At 37.6% G+C, this 21114-nt stretch overlaps 1 protein-coding gene across 16 annotated transcripts in view; it reads left to right on the forward strand.

Annotated features, from left to right (window-relative positions):
- The window catches only part of BEND2 (BEN domain containing 2), a 56151-nt gene that overhangs the window by 22523 nt on the left and 12514 nt on the right, over nucleotides 1-21114 (forward strand). The window contains exons 5-13 of one of the 16 annotated variants that reach the window (XM_081564670.1): nucleotides 2166-2270; nucleotides 2772-3177; nucleotides 4665-4811; nucleotides 6302-6412; nucleotides 7608-7757; nucleotides 9083-9232; nucleotides 12777-12878; nucleotides 14253-14360; nucleotides 20405-20539. In XM_081564670.1, the coding sequence (XP_081420796.1) occupies nucleotides 2166-2270; nucleotides 2772-3177; nucleotides 4665-4811; nucleotides 6302-6412; nucleotides 7608-7757; nucleotides 9083-9232; nucleotides 12777-12878; nucleotides 14253-14360; nucleotides 20405-20539 (1414 nt within the window). The remainder of the gene's footprint in view (nucleotides 1-2165; nucleotides 2271-2771; nucleotides 3178-4664; nucleotides 4812-6301; nucleotides 6413-7607; nucleotides 7758-9082; nucleotides 9233-12776; nucleotides 12879-14252; nucleotides 14361-20404; nucleotides 20540-21114) is intronic. The other 15 variants (XM_081564671.1, XM_081564672.1, XM_081564673.1 and 12 more) reach the window with 15 other exon arrangements.

Below are 21114 nucleotides of genomic sequence, written 5' to 3' on the forward strand. Positions count from 1 at the left end.
TAATTTGTTATTTTCTGATTGCCACTGTTTTATAGCATTGTAATATTTTTGTTTTATTGTGTGATATCATCCTGAGTGTCTATGAGCATTTGGATTATTAAAAGTGTTGCTCTGTTTTTGAAATTACATCTTTCTCTTCTAAGTTCATTGTGCTATCCACTGGTCCCCCTCTGCTCAGTCTAAATCTACCTGAATGATTCTCTCTTTATTAAAGGTTTTGCTTTGATACAATTCTGATTCCCAAATCTATGTCTTTAGCCTCTGCCACTTTTCACAGCCCCAGAATCATGAATGTATCTAGCCAATGCCTGCTGAAGAACTCAGTATAATGTGTACAAAATCATCTTCTCCATATTCCCTCTCTCAGGTTAACTACCATCATGTCTTTAATTAAGCTAGAAATACAGACATTATCTTTGACTAGTTCCTTCCCCTCTCCCCCATTAACCAAGTCCTGAAGATTCTCTTTCTTTAATATCACTCAAAACAGTTTCTTGTACATCCTAAGCACCACATCTTTGATTCAGATCCTCACCATTTTGCATTTTAATCTTTTCCAAAGATGAGTTTGCCTCATGTCTTTCCCATGCTTGAGTTTCTATTGGGTAAAAATCTCAAAATGGCACTACTTGCCTCCCCAGCCTCCTTCCCCAATGCTTTTTCCTCTAGGTTTCACATTTTGTATTAAGCCATAGATAGTTCCCGAAATATATTATGCTAATTCATGTTCTGGTATTTTAGAATTTTCTGTTCTTTCTGAACTATATGCCCTTCCATGCATCCTCACCAAGTGAATAGTTTCTCACCTTTTAATTCTCAACATAGACATTTCCTTCTCTGAAAAGCCTACCATGACTGCCAGCCTGGATTGGGTCCCATTTTTTTTCTGTGCACACTTATTACTTGTGTCATGGCACTGGTAGTAATAATAATAATAGATGAGCGTTATTGGACCGGTTACTATGTACTATTATTATTATGTTAGTATCATTATAAGACTCCATTACCTCATTTTGTCCTCAGGATAACTTTGAGATTTTTATCCCCAATTCTACATATGAGAAGATTGAAGCACAGAGAAGTTAAGTGATTTGCCCAAGTTTACAGAGCTAATAAGTGGTAGAACTCTAGTATTTGAACCCAACCTTGTTCCCCTAGACCCTGTGCTATTTATCCCAGTGTAATAAGCCAGTGAGTCTCACACTTGATCATGCATTAGAATTACTTGGAGGGCTCTCTCCTAGCAATGAGTTCCTGTATCAGCAGGTCTGAGATGGGGGATTTTGCATTTCTGACAAGCTGTGGGTGATACTGATGCTGCCAGTGCATGGACCACAGTTTGAAAACCACTGTTCTAGGCTGCTAATCAATTTATTTATTGAAATCGTCTATTTTTCTCTCTCCCCAGCTAAAATAGAAGTTCCTTAGGGGAGGAGTTTTTTTTTTTTTTTTTTTTTTTTAAGTGTCCACATTCCCAGCATCTAGCAAAGTTGTTCTGACAGGTAGTAAGCCCTCAATAAATGTTTACTTGAATTAATGAATGAATGAGGTAGTGGTTCTGGCCTCTTTGTATAAGTGTATTTTTGCCTGAATGAAATTTCTGTGTATTTCAGGATTTTTCAGGTTTTATCAGTCACATACTGATTGGCATAGAGGGGCTGTGTACTCAAAGGTTTTGTAAGGTTGTTAATTGCATGACTTTAAAATACTTTGAAGCCAAACATCTGTTGTATTTGGCTCACTGTTCTTTCTGGAATGGGCTGCTCTCTGCCTATTAGTTTATACTGACATTGTATGGAAAGAGACTCTTTTGCCTTTTGGCAGATTTGAACATTTCTTTCCTAAAAAAGCACCTTCCTTGATGTAAATTGACTCCATCATAAATGTGATGGCTTATAGGAATTGTGGTACATTTAAGAAGCTTTGCAGTATTCAAGCTTCTTCAAATGCATGTATGATATGGAGTAGTTGAGTGGGAGGTTGGAGTGTTTTAGCTCAGCCAGCTTGGCTCTGGATCACCAACAACCAGGCATCAAGTGAGAAACAAGTTTCTGATGGCTTGAGAACTTTCTTTGATTCTGGCAGTCAAAGTTTGGTTTATTGGTATTTTCTCATATGTTACTGTTTTTTTCAAAATAGGAACACTAAATTTTTTATTGTAACAGAATTTGCACGAACTTACTGAAACTGTGAATAGTCACATTAACCACCTTCGTGGAATAGTTTCAGAAATGCAGCGTTCTTTGGGGAGACCACAGATGCTAACCTGTGTAAGTGTTATAAGAACATTTTTACTACTTCCATAAACCTATATTTCCTAAAGATACCACTCAGTTAGAAGTGAGAGAGAGCTAATAACTCGTGAGATTAGCAAGACTGATCTATACTTTAGCAGTAGGTTGGAAACTAAACTTCTGTTGGAAGAATGCTAAAGTTTAGATTTGAGACATGATGCTGAATATTTTTGTTTGTAATCATAAGGTATAAAGTGCGATCAAAATGTATGTATGAAGAAGAATAAAAATCATATAATCGAAATTCAGCGCTTATACTTGACTGTGGAAAATGATGTTGCAGGGAAAATAGGTATTAATGATTTAACTACTTTTCAATGTTTATTTTTACTCACAGAAGATTTATACTGGCTATGTGTCATTTTAGAGATCATCTGGATTTACACGTAAAGGTTTTGACTGTGTACTCGTGGAAAAATTAAGGTCTAGAATCCAAAGAAAGGAGCTTAACCCATCCTGTTCTTTGATCCTGGACAGGGAGATGGTAACCCATCTTCACCAGCAGAAAGGCAGGAAAATGATGCTGAGACCAATCCAGGAGGAACATCTTTTCAGTTAGCAGCATCCCCTGAACTGCAGCAGCTGGCGCCCAGCGAGAGTCCACCACTTCCCAGGATTGTCTCTACGTACTCATTAGAGCCGAGTCACGACTCAGACAGCCCGTGTCCTAGGCTTACTCTTCTGTCCATTTTCAATGAAGGTGATAAAAGTACTAACAGTGATGTCTCATCTGCCCAGGATCCTCCAGCAGAACCCACAGCAGATCGTCGACAAGCAGAATCCAGTCTGCCCAGCAACTTTGAGGCAGTGAGATATTCAACTATAAATAACAGCATGAACCCAGACACTGCCTTGCCATCTCTCTGCATCCTTTCCAATTTTGGTGAGTTTGAAATGGCACACATTGTAAATAGCATCTTAGTAATCTAGATTCAAAAGCTTCCTTAATGCAAACTAGTGCTAGCTGTTTTTCGATTCAATGGACATGAACTTGGGCAAACTCTGAGAAATGGTGAAGGACAGGGAGGCCTGGCATGCTGCAGTCCTTGGGTTCACAGTCCAAGAGTCGGACACAACTGGGTGACTGAACAACAACAATAAAAATACTGAGATAATTGTAGCTTCACATGTAGTTGTAAGAAATAATACAGAGTCATAGCCTTTACCCAATTTCCCAAAGTGGTAACATCTTGTGAAACTATAGTAAAATATCACAACCAGGATATTGATGTTGATATAATCCATGGATCATATTCAACTGTTCCCAGTTTGACTTGTATTCATCTGTGTGTCTGTACTTTTAGTTTTATTCTGATTTATCATGTGATAAGGTTTGTATATCCACCACCATAGTCAAGGGACAGAACAGTTCCATCACATGGATCACTTGTGTTGCCTTTTTATAACCATGCCCATCACCCTCTGATGACCTGGCCCTCTTCATTCCCTTATCCCTAATTCTTGGGAACCACTGATCTATTCTTCATCTATAGAACTTTGTCACTTCAAAATTGTTATATATTTGGAGGCATATAGTATGTAACATTTTGATACTGGCTTTTTTCACTCAATATAAGGCCCTGGAGATTAAACCAAGTTGTTCAGTAGTTCCTTCCTTTTTATTGCTCAGTACTGCTACTTGGTATGGATGTGTCATAGTTTAACCATTCATCTGTTTAAGAAAATTTGAAGTTTCGTAATCCAGGTTTTCATGTTAGGACTAAGGCTGCTGTGAATCTTCATGTACAGGTTTTTGTGTAAATAGAAGTTTTCATTTCTCTGGCATGAATACCCAAGAGTGCAATTGCTTGCTATATGTTAACCACATGTTTAATTTTATGAGAAACTACCGGGCTTCCCTGGTGGCTCAGATGGTAAAGAATCTGCCTGCAATGAAGGAGACCAGGGTTCGATCCCTGGGTTGGGAAGATTCTCTGGAGAAGGGAATGGCTACCCACTCCAGTATTCTTGCCTGGAGAATCCCATGCACAGAGGGCCTGGCAGGCTATAGTCCATGGGTTGCAAAGAGTCAGACATGACCGAGTGACTGTCACTTTGTACTTTGACCTATTTTCCAGTGTAGGTGTACCATTTTCCATTCCTGCCAGAAAGGTATGAGTGATCCAGTTTCTCTGGAGCCATATTTCTGCTCTTTCATTGTTCTTTCTCCTGTTGATGCTTCATGATTCCTTCTTTCATCATATCCTATGTGGTAGAAGATTTTCTTTTAAATTTACTTTTAAGAATAAGCCTGCCAAGGACAAAATCTTTTAGTTTTCCTTTGTGTGATAATGTCTTTGTTTCCCCTTCTTCTCTGAAGGACAGTTTCACTCAGTATGGAATTCCTGGATGAAAATTTTTGTATTACAGCCCTTGAAAACTTTTTATTTGTAGAAACACCAGGAGAAGCAGAAACCAGCCTTGCAAGCAACAGTGAGACAATGCATTACCCACCTTTACTGGAAAATGGCAGTGGCCAGGATACTGTCTCATCTATCTGCATTCCTCCCAATTTTGGTGAGTTTGAAATGATACACATTGCAAGTAGCACTGTTTCATCTAGATTCACTAACATCCTTAATGCAACTCAGTGGTAGCTCTTTTATATATTATGCTTTTAATTTTGAGGTAATTTTAGATTCATGTGTACTTGTAAGAAACTATACAGAGATCCTATTTTTGCTTCATCTATCTTCCTTAATAAAAACATCTTGCAAAACTATAGCAAAATATCACAACCAGTATACTGACATTGATTAAATCCACATTTGTCTGTGTGTGTGTGTGCATTGAGTTCTATGCAATTTTATTTCATGCCTCAGTGTGTTTGCTCTGGGCTTCCCTGGTGGCTCAGATGGTAAAGAATCTGCCTGCAATGCAGGAGACCAGGGTTCGATCCCTGGGTTGGAAAGATTTCCTGGAGAAGGGAATGGCTGCCCACTCCAGTATTCTTGCTTGGAGAATTCCATGGACAGAGAAGCCTGGTTGGCTATAGTCCATGGGTCACAAAGAGTCAGACATGACTGAGCGACTAATACACACACAGAGTCATGATACAGAACATTTCCATCATTACCACAAACACCCTTCATATTGCCCTTTTCTTAACCACAACTACTTCCTTCTGGACACCCTTTCCTCCCACTCTGCCCCATTCTAACACCCTAGACCAGCCCAGAATTGACTTTCTATGATTTTGTCATTTGAATATTGTTATTTAAATGGAATAAAGTACTATAGAACCTTTTGGGCATGGCTTTTTTTTTTTTTAACTGAACGTAGGTGGCTCAAGTGGTAAAGAATCCACCTGCCAATGCAGGAGACACAGGAGATGTGGGTTCGATCCTTGAGGTGGAAAGATCCCCTGGAGGAGGAAACGGCAACCCACTCCAGTATTCTTGCCTGGGAAATCCCATGGACAGAGGAGCCTGGTGGGCTACAGTCCATGGGGTCGCAAAGAGTTGGACACGACTGAGCACATGCACACACACATTGCTTGTATCAAGAGTTTCTTCCTTTTTATTGTTGAGTTGTATTCTATGGTATGGGTATGTAACTGTTTATTTGTTCACCCACTGAAGGACATTTGGGATATTTCCTATTTTTCGCTGTTACAAGTTTAGCTCTATGAACAGTCCTTTGCCAGCTTTTGCATAAATATAAATCTACATTTCTTTGAGATGAATGCCCAAGAGGGCAATTCTGGCTCACATGTAATTCCATGTTTAGTTTTATAAGAAACTACTAAAATTATTTTTCAGAGGAGCTGTATAATTTTTCTTTCTATCCATAATATATGTGTGATATAATTTTTCTTCATGCATATTTATTCTCTTTCCATTGTTCTTCTTGATGCTCAAAGAGACAAGTTCTTTTAGTTTTCCTTCATGTAAGAATATATTTATTTCCCATTTCTTAATGAGGCATAGTTTCACTGCATATAGAATTAATGATTGACAGTTATTTTCTTAAGCACTCGAAAAATGTTTTTACTGTAACTATGCCAGAGGTAGCAGAAACCGGCCCGGAGAATAACCCCGAGACAGTGAGTTACCCAACTTTATCAGGAAATGACAGTGGCCTGAGCTCATCATCTGTCAACCTCCCACCTAATTTTGGTGAGTTTCAAATAATACATAGTATAAGTAGCACTATGTAATTTAGATGCATCAGCATCCTTAATGCAAGTTAGCAGTAGCCCGTTTTTTAAAATTAAACTTTTTATTGTGGGATAATTTTAGATTCACATATATTTATAAGAAATAATATAAAAAGACCCCTTTTACACTTTACCCTTTTCTCTCAATGATAACATCTTGCAAAACTAGTAAAATATCACAACTCAGGTATTGACATTGATATAATACACAGATGTTACTGAGATATCCCTAGTTTTACTTGTGGTAATTTGTATGTGTTTATATTTATTTCTGTCTGATTTCATCACATGAGTAGATGTGATATCCACCACCATGTCAAGACAGAAACATTTCCATTACCATAAGGATGCCTCTTCTTGCCCCTTTATAGACACTCCCACCTCTCTCAGTGACCCTCTCCTTCCCCATTGTTCATTCCCTAGCCCCTGGCAAACACTGGTTTCTATAATTTTGTCACTTCAAGAACATTATACAAAAGGAACCTTACAGTACATAAACTTTGAGGATTTTTTTCACTCGCCATAATTCTTGAGGGTTCATCCATGTACAAAACTTCCTTTTTTTGCTGAATAATTTTACAGGAGTTCAATAGAATCCTTGAGGATTCATCCATGTACAAAACTTCCTTTTTTGCTGAATAGTTTTACAGGAGTTCAATATGCAGTAATTGTTTTTAACCACTCAGCCATGGAAGGACATTAGTTTTTTCCCCATGGTTTTTAGTATTAAGAGTAATGATGTTATGAACATCCATGTACTGGTTTTTGTATAAATGTAAGTTCTAATTTTTCTGTCTTGAATTCCAAAGTGCAATTTTTGAGTCTTATGGTAATAGCATGTTTAATTTTGTAAGAAAATGCCAGTTTTCTGGAGAGGTTGTACCATTTTTCATGCTTACCAGCAATGATCCAGTTTCTTTATATTCATATTTCTGTTATCATAGCTCTTTCTTTCTTCCTGATGCTCCCAATTTCCTTCTTTCATCCTATCCTTTCTGTTTGAAGATATTCCTTTAACCTCTCCATATGGGTAAGTTTGCTAGGGACAGATTCTTTTAGTTTTCCTTTGTTTCAAAATGTTTTTGTTTCACCTTTTACTTGAAGGATAGTTTCATTTCATGTAGAATTCACGATTGAGAGTTCTTTTCTTTCAGGGGTTGAAAAATTCATCCTTACACAAATGCCAATAAAAGAAGAAACTGGTGTGGAAAACAGCTCTCAGACAGTGTATTATCCAGCTTTCTTGGGACGTATCACTGGTCAAGGTACTGACCCTTCATCTCACTCCGTCGTACCTAATTTTGGTGAGTTTGAAATGATACATATTGTGAGTAGCACTGTTTAGTGTAGATACATCCACATTCTTAATTACAAACCAGTTGTAGCTCTTAAAACTTTTTGGTATAATTTAAGATTCACATGCAGCTGTAAAAATAATGCACAGAGATCCTATTGATCCTTTACTTATTTTTCCCAATGACTACACATTGCAAAACAATGGTACAGTGTCACAACCCATATACTGACATTGATACAACCCACATATGTTATTGAGGTGCCTCCAGTTTTACGTGTGTGTGTGTGTGTACACTCTCATGTGTGTATTTAGCACTATGCAGTGAGTGAGTACACCACAGTCAAGGTAGAGATTATTACCATCACTCAAGGATCCCTTGTTACTGCTTTTATACAAACACAACCAGCCTTTCCTTCCTCCAAGACCCATCGCTAACACCTGGCTACCATTGATCTCTTCTCTGTTTCTATAATTTTGTCTCAGATTGTTATATATAAGTGGAATAATGTACCATATAACTTTGGGATTGGCTTATTTCACTCAGGTTATTTCCCTGAAGAGTCATCCAGTTTGTGGCATGTGTCAATAGTTTATTACTATTACTGCTGTAGAATATTCCATGCTATGGATATACAACATTTTAACTCTTCACCTGTTGAAGGGCATCTGGATTTTTTTTTTCAGTTTTTGGCTATTAGGAGTAAAGCAGCTATACATATTCATATATATACTTTTGTGTAAATATCAATTTTTATTTCCTAATAGATCCTTCCTATTGATGAAGAGTTTTCCATGGTGTGTGTGTATACACACACACAATGGTTTATTTTTTTTTTAATTCATACATTGAAGGAAATTTGTTTTTTTTTCTTTCTGAGTTTTTGGATACTTCAAGTAAAGTGCTGTGAACATTGATATATTGACTTTTACGTAAATATAAATTTCCATTTCTCTGTCATGAATGCCAAAAGTGCAGTTGCTGGGTCTTATAAGTAATAGCATGTTTAGTTTTGTTAGAAACTGCCAAACAATTTTCCATAGAGGCTGTACCATTTTACATTTCCAGCAGCAAAGTGTGGTTGATCCATTTTCTCTCCATCCATTTCCCTGATCTGTCCATTGTTATTTCTTCCTTCATGATGCTCCAAGATTCCTTATCTAATAATATCTTTTTTTTGAAGATTTTCCTTTAGCCATTTTTAAGGGAAAATCTGCTAGGGAAAATTAAAAATTCTTTTTTCCTTTGTGTCATAATGTCTTTATTTACTGTTCTTTCCTGAAGTACAGTCTCACCCAGTATAGAGTTCACAGTTGCGAGTTCTTATCTTTCAGCAGTTGAAAAAGTTATACTTATAGAAATGCCAGGACAAGCAGAAACCACCGTGACTAACAGCTCTCAGACAGTGGGAAATGAAGCTGTAGTGGGAAATGACAGTGACCCAGATACTGGCTCTTCACCTCTCTGCACTCCACCCAGTGCTGGTGAGTTTGAAACGATACTTTGACATATCTTTAATCTAGATTCATTACTCTCCGTAGTGTAAGATAGAGGTAGCTCTTTCTAATTAAAGTTTTTATTTTCAGAAAAATTTAGCTGTACATGCAGTTATAATAAATAGTACAGAACGATCCTGGGTTCTGATTACCCAATGTTCCCCAATGGTAAAACGGTATCTACCATTGTAAAATGGTAAAATGGTATCATCTTACAGAATAATAGAAAATTACCACAACCAAGATATCAACATGATACCATCCACAGATATTATTGAGATGCCCCCAGTTTCACTTGCATTAATATGTGTGTATTGAGTTCTATACAGTTTTTCCATATGTACAGATCACGTATCTTCTACCACAGGTAAGCCTTGAAACAGTTGCATCACTACCATGCTCTCTCATATTTCTCTTTTATAACCACACCCATCTCTCTCCAACTGACATTTGCCCTCTACTCCTACCCTCTGCCCTGTTTCATGGTAACTATGAATCTGTTCTCCAGATCTATTATTTGTCCCTTCAGCATTGTTATATAAATGGAATCATGTAGTGTTTGAGATTGGTTTCTTCCTTCGATGTAATTCCCTGGAGATTCATTCATACTGTTGTGTGTAGCAGTGGTTCCTTCTTTTTTATTGCTGACTATTATTTCATAGTGTGAATATACCAGGGTTTATTTTTCTGTTCATCTGTTTTGAAAACCTCTGTGTTTCCTCTTTTTGACTGTTAAGGGTAAAGTTGATATGAATATTTATTCATAGTTTTAAACTTTTTCATTTCATTCATTTCACTCTTTCACAAAAGTTTTCACTTCTCTGGATGAATGCCCAAGAATGCAATTTCTGGAACCTGTGGTAACTGGATCCTTCATTTCAGTTCAGTTGCTCAGTTGTGTCCAAATCTTTGTGACCCCATGAATTGCAGCACGCCAGGCCTCCCTGTCCATCACCAACTCCCAGAGTTTACCCAAACTCATGGCCATCGAGTCAGTGATGCCATCCAGCCATCTCATCCTCTGTTGTCCCCTTCTCCTCCTGCCCCCAATCCTTCCCAGCATCAGGGTCTTTTCCAATGAGTCAACTCTTCGCATCAGGTGGCCAAAGTATTGGAGTTTCAGCTTCAACACCAGTCCTTGCAATGAACACCCAGGACTGATCTCCTTTAGGATGGACTGGTTGGATCTCCTTGCAGTCCAAGGGACTCTCAAGAGTCTTCTCCAACACCACAGTTCAAAAGCATCAATTCTTTGGCGCTCAGCTTTCTTTATAGTCCAACTCTCACATCCATACATGACTACTGGAAAAACCATAGCCTTGACTAGACGGACCTTTGTTGGCAAAGTAATGTCTCTGCTTTTTAATATGCTGTCTAGGTTGGTCATAACTTTCCTTCCAAGGAGTAAGCATCTTTTAATTTCATGGCTGCAATCACCATCTGCAGTGATTTTGGAGCCCAAAAAAATAAAGCGAGCCACTGTTTCCACTGTTTCCCCATCTATTTCCCATGAAGTGATGGGACCAGATGCCATGATCTTAGTTTTCTGATGTTGAGCTTTAAGCCAACCTTTTCACTCTCCTCTCTCACTTTCATCACGAGGCTTTTTAGTTCCTCTTCACTTTCTGCCATAAGGGTGGTGTCATCTGCATATCTGAGGTTATTGATATTTCTCCTGGCAATCTTGATTCCAGCTTGTGCTTCTTCTATTCCAGCGTTTCTCGTGATGTACTCTGCATATAAGTTAAATAAGCAGGGTGACAATATACAGCCTTGACGTACTCCTTTTCCTATTTGGAGCCAGTCTGTTGTTCCATGTCCAGTTCTAACTGTTGCTTCTTGACCTGCATACAGGTTTCTAAAGAGGCAGGTCAGATGGTCTGGTATTCCCATCTCTTTTAGAATTTTCCACAGTTTATTGTGATCCACACAGTCAAAGGCTTTGGCATAGTCAATAAAGCAGAAATAGATGTTTTTCTGGAACTCTCTTGCTTTTTCGATGATCCAGCAGATGTTGGCAATTTGATCTCTGGTTCCTCTGCCTTTTCTAAAACCAGCTTGAACATCTGGAAGTTCATGGTTCACGTATTGCTGAAGCCTGGCATAGAGAATTTTGAGCTTTACTTTACTAGCGTGTGAGATGAGTGCAATTGTGCGGTAGTTTGAGCATTCTTTGGCATTGCCTTTCTTTGGGATTGGAACGAAAACTGACCTTTTCCAGTCCTGTGGCCACTGCTGAGTTTTCCAAATTTGCTGGCATATTGAGTGCAGCACTTTCACAGCATCATCTTTCAGGATTTGAAATAGCTCAACTGGAATTCCATCACCTCCACTAGCTTTGTTCATAGTGATGCTTTCTAAGGCCCACTTGACTTCACATTCCAGGATGTCTGGCTCTAGGTGAGTGATCACACCATCGTGATTATCTGGGTCATGAAGATCTTTTTTGTACAGTTCTGTGTGTTCTTGCCACCTCTTCTTAATATCTTCTGCTTCTGTTAGGTCCATACCATTTCTGTCCTTTATCGAGCCCATCTTTGTATGAAATGTTCCCTTGGTATCTCTAATTTTCTTGAAGAGATCTCTAGTCTTTCCCATTCTGTTGTTTTCTGTATTTCTTTGCATTGATCACTGAGGAAGGCTTTCTTATCTCTCCTTGCTATTCTTATTCTCTCCTTGCTATTCTTGCTATTCTCCTTGCTATCTTTCCTTTTCTCCTTTGCTTTTGGCTTCTCTTCTTTTCACAACTATTTGTAAGGCCTCCTCAGACAGCCATTTTGCTTTTTTGCATTTCTTTTCCATGGCGATGGTCTTGATCCTTGTGTTCTGTACGGTGTCACAAACCTCCGTCCATAGTTCATCAGGCACTCTGTCTGTCAGATCTAGTCCCTTAAATCTATTTGTCACTTCCACTGTATAATCATAAGGGATTTGATTTAGGTCATACCTGAATTGTCTAGTGGTTTTCCCTACTTTCTTCAATTTAAGTCTGAATTTGGCAATAAGGAGTTCAGGATCTGAGCCACAATCAGCTCCCGGTCTTTTTTTTGCTGACTGTATAGAGCTTCTCCATCTTTGGCTGCAAAGAATATAGTCAGTCTGATTTCGGTGTTGACCATCTGGTGATGTTCATGTGTAGAGTCTTCTCTTGTGTTGTTGCAGTTGTTGGAACTGCATCCTTAGTTTACAGGAAATTTTCAAACTGCTTTCCAGTGTAGCTGTACCATTTTCCATTCCTGCCAGCCATGTATGAGTGATCTGATTTCTCTGCATCCATATTTCTGTTCTTTCCATTGTTCGTTCTCCTTCTTAATGCTCCAGAATTCTATTATATACTTTTTTTTAGAAGATTTTCCTGTAGCCATTTTTAAGCATAAGTCAGTTAGTGACAAATACTTTTGGTTTTCCTTTGTGAATATCTATTTTTTCTTCATTACTGGAAGATAGTTTCATCGGATATAGGTATGAGGGTGGAGTCTTTTCTCACAGCATTTGAAGAACATTTTACTAACAGAAATGTTGGTCAAAGCAGAAACCGGCCTGGAAAATGACACTCCAGTGATGAGTCAGTCACCTTTCTTGGAATATGACAGTGATGAACATGCTTCATATATCTTCATCCCTTCTGATTTTGGTAAGTTTATAATGATACATATTATAAGTAGCACTATTTAATTTAGGTTTATTAACACCCTTAATATGAACTTTTCCTAATTAAAAATTAAGTTTTTTTTTAAAAGAAAATTTTAGCTGCCCATGCCGTTATAAAAAATAATAGAGAGATTTTGTGTATACTTTACCAAGTTTCCCACAAAGATAACATCCTGTAAAGTTCTAATACAGTGTCAGAACCAGGATATAGACATTGATAAAATCCACAGATTTTATTGAGCTGTCTTTAGTTTTATCTTTATTTGTGTGTTTATATTTGTGTGTGTGATTTATTATTATATTATTTTGCAACCTGAATACATTTCCATATCCTCCATCACAGTCAAGATACAGAACATTTCCATTACCACAAGGATTCTCCCTTTTGCCCTTTAAAACCACACCTACCTTTCTTCTGTCATGCTCCTACCCCTACCATTCCCTGTACCTGCCCTCAGCAACTACTAATCTGTTTTCATTCTTTATAATTTTGTCATTTCAAGAGTTTTATATAGACTTACATAATATGTAACCTTTTGGGATTGCCTTTTTTCATTCACCATAATTCCCTGAAGATTTATCTAAGTTGCTTTGTAAATCAATACTTTTTTATTGTTGAGGACTACTCCATGGTATGCGTGTACCATCGTTTATCTATTCACCAGTTGAAGGATGTCTGAGTTGTTACCAGTTTTTGGCTATTTGGAGTAGAGCTACTGTGAATGCTTGTGTATAGGTTTCTGTATGAACATCAGTTTTCACTTCTCTGGGCTAACACCCAAGAGCACAGTTGCAGCATCCTATGGTAATTGTAAGCTGAGTTTTGTAAAATATTGCCAAACTGTTTTCCAGTGTAGTTGTACCATTTTATAGTCCCACTAGCAATGTATGAATGATCTAGTTTCTTTGCATGTGTATTTCTACTCTTTCTTTTTTATTATTAATATATTTTTAAAGTTTTTTATTAAAAAATTTGGCGGGGGGTGCTGTACCACATGGCATGTGGGATATTAGTTTCCCAACCAGGGATCAAACTCATGGCTTCTGCAGTGTAAGCACTGAGTCTTAACCACTGGACCACAAGGGAAGTCCCTTTGTTCTTTCTATTGTTCTTTCTTCCTTCCTCATGCTCCAAGGTTCCTTTCTTCATCATATCCTTTTGGTCAGATGATTTTCCTTTAGCCGTTTTTAAGGATAAGTCAGTCGTGACATTTTTTTAGTTTTCTTTTGTCTAGGGATGTCTTTATTTTTCCTTCATTCCTGAATGATAGTTTTGTATGAAATAAAAATTACTGTTGAGATTTCTTGTCTTTCATTACTTGAAAATGTTTTCCTTATCAAAATATTGTTCAAACAGAATCCAGCACAGAAATGAGTTCTGAAGCAGAGAATCATGCAAGTGTAATAAAAAATGACAGTGACCAACAAGCTGATTCAGAATGTATCTTCATAACTCCTGAATTTGGTGAGTTTGAAGTGACACCTATTATGAGTAGCACTCTAATTTAGACCCATCAGCATTCTTAATATTAATTCTTAGTGATTGCTTTTTCAACATTAGACTTTTCATTTTTAGATATTTCAGAATCACATGTAGTTGCAAGAAGTAATACAGAGAGATCTTATGTACCCTTTACCCAATATCTCCCAATACTAGTATTTTGCAAAAATATAGTAAAATATGACAACTAAGATTTTGAGAATGATATGATCCACAGATCTTTTCAGATGTACTCAGCTTTACTTTTATTTGTGTGTGTGTGTGTGTGTGTGTGTGTGTAGTTCTCTGCACTTATGTGAAGTGTTAAGGTTTGGATATTCACCACTACCAGTCATGATACAGAATTGTTCTGTCATTCAAGAACCGTCTTTTGCCTTTTTATAAACACACCCACATCTTTCTTGTCATTCCTTACCTGGCTTCATCTGCAACCCATCCAAATATTAATGTGTTCTCTCTCTTTATAATTTTGTAATTGCAAGACAATGTTCTATTAATCGACTCATAGTATTTAATAGTTCAGTTCAGTCCCTCATTCGTGTCCGACTCTTTGTGACCTCATGAACCGCAGCACGCCAGGCCTCCCTGTCCATCACCAACTCCCGGAGTTTACCCAAACTCCTGTCCATTGAGACGGTGATGCCATCCAACCATCTCATCCTCTGTCGTCCCCTTCTCCTCCTGCCTTCAATCTTTCCCAGCGTCAGGGTCTTTTCAAATGAGTCAGCTCTTCACATCAGGTGGCCAAAATATTGGAGTTTCAGCTTCAACATCAGTCCTTCCAATGAACACCTAGGACTGATCTCCTTTAGGATGGACTTGTTGGATCTCCTTGCAGTCCAAGGGACTCTCAAGAGTCTTCTCCAATACCACAGTTCAAAAGCATCAATTCTTCAGCACTCAGCTTTCTTTATAGTCCAACTCTCACATCCATACATGACTACTGGAAAAACCATAGCCTTGACTAGACGGACCTTTGTTGGCAAAGTAATGTCTCTGCTTTTTAATATGCTGTCTAGGTTGGTCATAACTTTCCTTCCAAGGAGTAAGCGTCTTTTAATTTCGTGGCTGCAGTCACCATCTGCAGTGGTTTTGGAGCCCCCAAAAATAAAGTCAGCCACTGTTTCCACTGTTTTCCCCATCTATTTGCCATGATGTGATGGGACCAGATGACATGATCTTAGTTTTCTGAATGTTGAGCTTTCAGTTCAGTTCACTCACTCAGTCGTGTCCGACTCTTTGCGACCCCATGAATCACAGCACGCCAGGCCTCCCTGTCCATCACCAACTCCCAGAGTTTACCCAAACCCATGTCCATCGAGTCGGTGATGCCATCCAACCATCTCATCCTCTGTCGTCCCCTTCTCCTCCTGCCCCCAATCCTTCCCAGCATTAGGGTCTTTTCCAGTGAGTCAACTCTTCACATGAGGTGGCCAAAGTATTGGGAGTTTCAGCTTCAGCATCAGTACTTCCAATGAACAACCAGGACTGATTTCCTTTAGGATAGACTGGTTGGATCTTCTTGCAGCCCAAGGGACTCTCAAGAGTCTTCTCCAACACCACAGTTCAAAAGCATCAATTCTTCGGCGCTCAGCTTTCTTCACCGTCCAACTCTCACATCCATACATGACTACTGGAAAAACCATAGCCTTGACTAGACGGACCTTTGTTGGCAAAGTAATGTCTTTGCTTTTAAATATGCTATCTAGGTTGATCATAACCTTCCTTCCAAGGAGTAAGTATCTTTAAGCCAACTTTTTCACTCTCCTCTTTCACTTTCATCAAGAGGCTCTTTAGTTCTTCTTCACTTTCTGCCATAAGGGTGGTGTCATCTGCATATCTGAAGTTATTGATATTTCTCCCGGCAATCTTGATTCCAGCTTGTGCTTCATCCAGCCCAGCGTTTCTCATGATGTACTCTGCATATAAGTCAAATAAGCCCGATGTCAATATACAGCCTTGCTGCTGCTGCTGAGTCACGTCAGTCATGTCCGACTCTGTGCGACCCCATAGACGGCAGCCCACCAGGCTCCGCCATCCCTGGGATTCTCGAGGCAAGAATACTGGAGTGGGTTGCCATTTCCTTCTCCGATACAGCCTTGACGTACTCCTTTTCCTATTTGGAACCAGTCTGTTGTTCCATGTCCAGTTCTAACTGTTGTTTCCTGACCTGCATACAGGTTTCTAAAGAGGCAGGTCAGGTGGTCTGGTATTCCCATCTCTTTCAGAATTTTCCAGTTCATTGTGATTCACACAGTCAGACTCCCTTGAGATTCATCCAGGTTGCTGCGTATATTAGTAGTTCCTTCCTTTTTGGTTGCTGAGCACTATTCCATGGAACTGGTGTACCATGATTTGTTTATCTGTTCACCTACTGAAGGATATCTGGGTTGTTTCCAGTTTTTAAGTATTAGGAGTAAAGTTGCTGTAAACATTCTTGTGCAGGTTTTTGTCTGAACATAGTTTTCATTTCCCTATGATAAATGCTCAAGAGCACAGTTGCTGGGTAGTATTTTTAGTTTTATAAGAAAGTGGCAAACTATTTTCAGAATGACCGATTTTATAGTCCCACCAGCAATGCATAAGTAATTCATTCTCTCTGCATCCTCACTGGCATTTGGTATTTTCACTATTTTTAAAAATTTTATCCATTCTGATAGGTATACAGTAATATTTTGTTGTGGGTTTAATATGCATTTGCCTTGGATAATGATGTGCAGCATCTTCACATGTGGTAATTTTCCATCTGTATGTTCTTTCTCTGAAATGTCTGTTCTGTCTTATAATTTTTTTCTTTTTTTTTACTGCTGTGTTTTGGGAGTTGTTTAGATATTTGAGATACTAGTCTTTTGTTGTTTCTGTGGTTTGCAAATATTTTCTTCCTATCTGCAGCTTTCCTTGTCATCCTTTCTCCAGGTGTTTTTGTTTTATTTTGAAGAAAGAAAATTTTTAATTTTTTGAGGTTCAATTTATACTTTCTTTTTATGGATTTTATACTTTCTGTATAGAGTCTATGAACTCTGTTTAGTCTTTGATCCCAAATTTTTTCTCCTATGTTTTTTCTAAAAGTTTTATATTTTACAGTTCACATTTGTGTTAATTTTGTATAAGGTGTGAGATGTAGGTCGAGGTTCTTCTTTTTGTTTTTCCTATGCCTATCCAGTTGCTGCAGCAGTTTCTACCCCTCTGCCAAACCACAACTTTGTAATTATTGTTGTTATACAGTAAACGTCGTCATCAGGTAGAATGATTCCTCCTACTTTATTCTTCTTTTTCAACAATCATTTTAAATATTCTAGGTCCTATGCCTTCCCATCCTCATTTTAGAATAAGCTTGCTTATGTTTCCCCCCAAAATTGCTGGGATTTTGATGGGAATTGTGTCAAACCCACAGATCAACTTGGGCTTGTAGATTCCTTTTTTGGGGAGCTTTTTAATTGCAAATCTAATTTCCATGATGGTTATAGGACTATTTAGATTGTCTCTGTAATCTTGGTTAAGTTTTTGTATTTACAAATACTAAAATACTAAAAATTTTGGGAGAATTGGTATAGTTCTTCTAAGTCATCAAATTTGTGAGGGTAAACTGAATTGTAGTATTCCCTGTTATCTTTTTAATGGCTGCTAAATATGTTGTGATATCCCATTGCATTCCTGATGTTGACAATTTGTATCACCTCTTTTATTTTTGTGAGTCTTTCTAGAGGTTTATTAGCTTTATTAATCTTTTTTGCGGTACCAGCTGTTTGCTTCATTTCTTTTCCTATTTTTCATATTTTCAGTTTCATTGATTTCTGCTTTTTATTATTTCCTTATTTTTTGTATATTTTGGGTTTCTTTTACTCTTCTCTTCACTTTTGGTGCAGGAACTTTGATTATAGATTTGGAACTTTTCCCTCTCTTCTAATGTAAGCATTTAGTGCTATAAATTTCACTTTCAGTATTACTTTGGTTGCATCCCATATATTTTCATGTGTTGTATTTTTATTAAGTCCTATACATTTTATCATGTCCATGGAAATGTTCTCTTTATGTATTAATTAGAAATATGCTGTTTAATTTCTAAGTGTTTAAAGATTTTCTACTTTCTATTATTGATGTCTAATTTGATTCCATTATGGTCAGACAATATACCATATATTATTTCATTTCTTTTAAATTTGTTGAGATTTTTCTCTGGCTCAGAATGTGGTCTATCTTGGTGAATGATGCACAGGCATTTGACAAAAATATGTATTCTGCTTTTATTGGGTGAGTGAGTGAGTGATAGTCACTCAGTCGTGTCCAACTCTTTGCAACCCCAGGGACTGTAGCCTGCCAGGCTCCTTTGTCCATGGAATTCTCCAGGCAAGAATACTGGAGGGGGTTGCCATTTCCTTCTCTACAATGAGAATCCTGTTGGTTGATTGTATTGTTTGGGTCTTCTATATCTTTGCTGCTTTTTCTGGTTGTTCCACCAGTTGCTGAGAGGAGGGTGTTGAGGTCCTCAAATATAACTGTAGGTCTGATTATTTCTCCTTTCAACTCTTTCACTTTTTGCTTCATGTATTTTGAGACTCTGTTGTTTGGTATATTAAGGATTGTTATGTCTTCCTGGGGGGTTGAGCCTTTCATCCTTATTGTCTCTAGTAACTTTGTTTGCTCTGAAGTCTATTTTTTAAAAAAGATTTATTTATTTTTGGCTCTACTAGGTCTTCATTGCTGTGCCTGGGTTTTCTCTAGTTTCCATGTGTGGGCTTTTCATTGCAGTGGCTTCTCTTGTTGTGGAGCATGGACTCTAGGTGGGCTGGCTTCAGTAGGTGAACCGTGTCCCCTGTATTGGCAGGTGGATTCTTAACCTCTAGATCACCAGGGAAGCCTGTGAAGTCTATTTTATCTGATAGCCACATAACTACTCTTTTTTTAGGGTTAATATTTGCATGGTATATATTTTTCTATCATTTTACTTTCAATTCATTGATGTCATTGAACTTATAGATTTTCTTGTAAACAGCATATAGTTGGATCTTGTTTTTATTCACTTTATCAATTGCTGCCACTTAATTGATATGGTTAAGTCATTTACATTTAAAATAATTATTGATATCAGGGTTTTAAGTCTGCCATTTTATTATTTTTTCTTTGTTTCCTGATTTTATTTCTTGCATTTCTGTGGGTTACCTGAACATTTTCTAGTATTTCATCTTGATTTATTTGTTTTTGAGTGTATTGCTTCATATAGTTTTCCTTCTGGTCACTCTGGGTGTTATTATATATGTATGTGGCTTGTCACAGTCTACTGGTATCAACACTTTACTCCTTAGAATGATGTATTGAAACTTTAACTCTAGTTTCCTTTGCCCTTCTCAATTTTAACTATCATTGCCTTAGGTGTCAAATGGTATTCTCATTTCAGTAATTACATATGAATTACAAAACTCATGATAGTATTGTATTTGCCCATATTTCTGCTCTTTCTGTTCTTTATTCCTTTTTATTGTTGAATAATATTCTGATATTGAATTTACCAGAGTTTGTTTAACTGTTCACCTGTTGAAAGACATCTGGGTTATTTACAGTTTTTGGCTATTACAAATAAAGATGTTAAGAACACTCACATGCAGATTTTGTGTCATCATGAGCTTCTATTTCTCGTGATTTCTAAATGCCCAAGAAATTGCTGTGTCATGTAGTAATTACAGGTTTAGATTTATAAGAAACTTCCAAACTGTTTTCCAGTTTGTTCCATGTTAACGTCTCTCCCAGCAAAGTATGAATGATTGAATTTCTCTATATGCACTTTCCTGCTCTTTTTATTGTTCTTTCTTCCTTCCTGATGCTCCAAGATTCCTTCTGTCATCATAACCTTTCTGTTTGAAGATCTTCCTTTTGCCTTTATTTAAGAGTAGGTCTGCTATTGACAAACATTTTAAATTTTCTTTTGTCTGAGAATATGTTTATTTCTCCTTCATACCTGAAGGATAGTTTCCTCTATACAGAATTTGCAATTGAGACTTCTTTTCTTTTAGCATTTATACCTGTATTAGTGAAAGAAGATAACAGCGTGGAAAACAGACCTGAAACAATGAATCACCCAACTGTGTTGGGCAATGACAATAGTCAAGCTTCTTCCTCATCATCTGTCCCCATGCCTTCCAATTTTGGTGAGTGTGCAATGATACTATTTAACCTATATTCTTCAGCTTACTTGATACAAACATTTTTTTCCTATTCTGAGGACAGGTTTTAGATGATAATAGTAATAAGGAATAATATTTATTGAGTATGTATTATGTGCAAGACACTGTCCTGATCAACTGACATGCCTCTTCTCTATTAATAGTCATAATGACTTCATGTAGCTACTTGTATTACTTGCATTCCCAAAGTCACAGAGCTGGTGAGTGGCAGTTCTGGAACTCTAACCCAGCTCTCTCTGACTTTAAAGTTCATGTTTCTTAACATCTCTTGTGTTGCCTGTCAAGCCACAGTGGCAGAGATGAGAACACCCCAGGTTCCGTGGCCTCTAAGGTCAAGTCTTCCTAATACTTAACAGTTACATGTCCCTACTTCTAAGTAGGTAATCTATTATTAATATCCATGGGGAGGGCTCAACATACTTTTTCTGTAAAGTGCTAGATAATAACTATTTTAGGCTTTGTGGGCTATGTAGTGTCTGTCACACCTACTCAGCTCTGCTGCTATAGTATGAAAGCAGCCACAGGTGTAGGTAAGTGAA

The sequence above is a fragment of the Giraffa tippelskirchi genome, chromosome X (assembly GCF_054371585.1).
Source record: "Giraffa tippelskirchi isolate mGirTip1 chromosome X, T2T-mGirTip1v1.2.pri, whole genome shotgun sequence".
Taxonomy (NCBI): domain Eukaryota; kingdom Metazoa; phylum Chordata; class Mammalia; order Artiodactyla; family Giraffidae; genus Giraffa; species Giraffa tippelskirchi.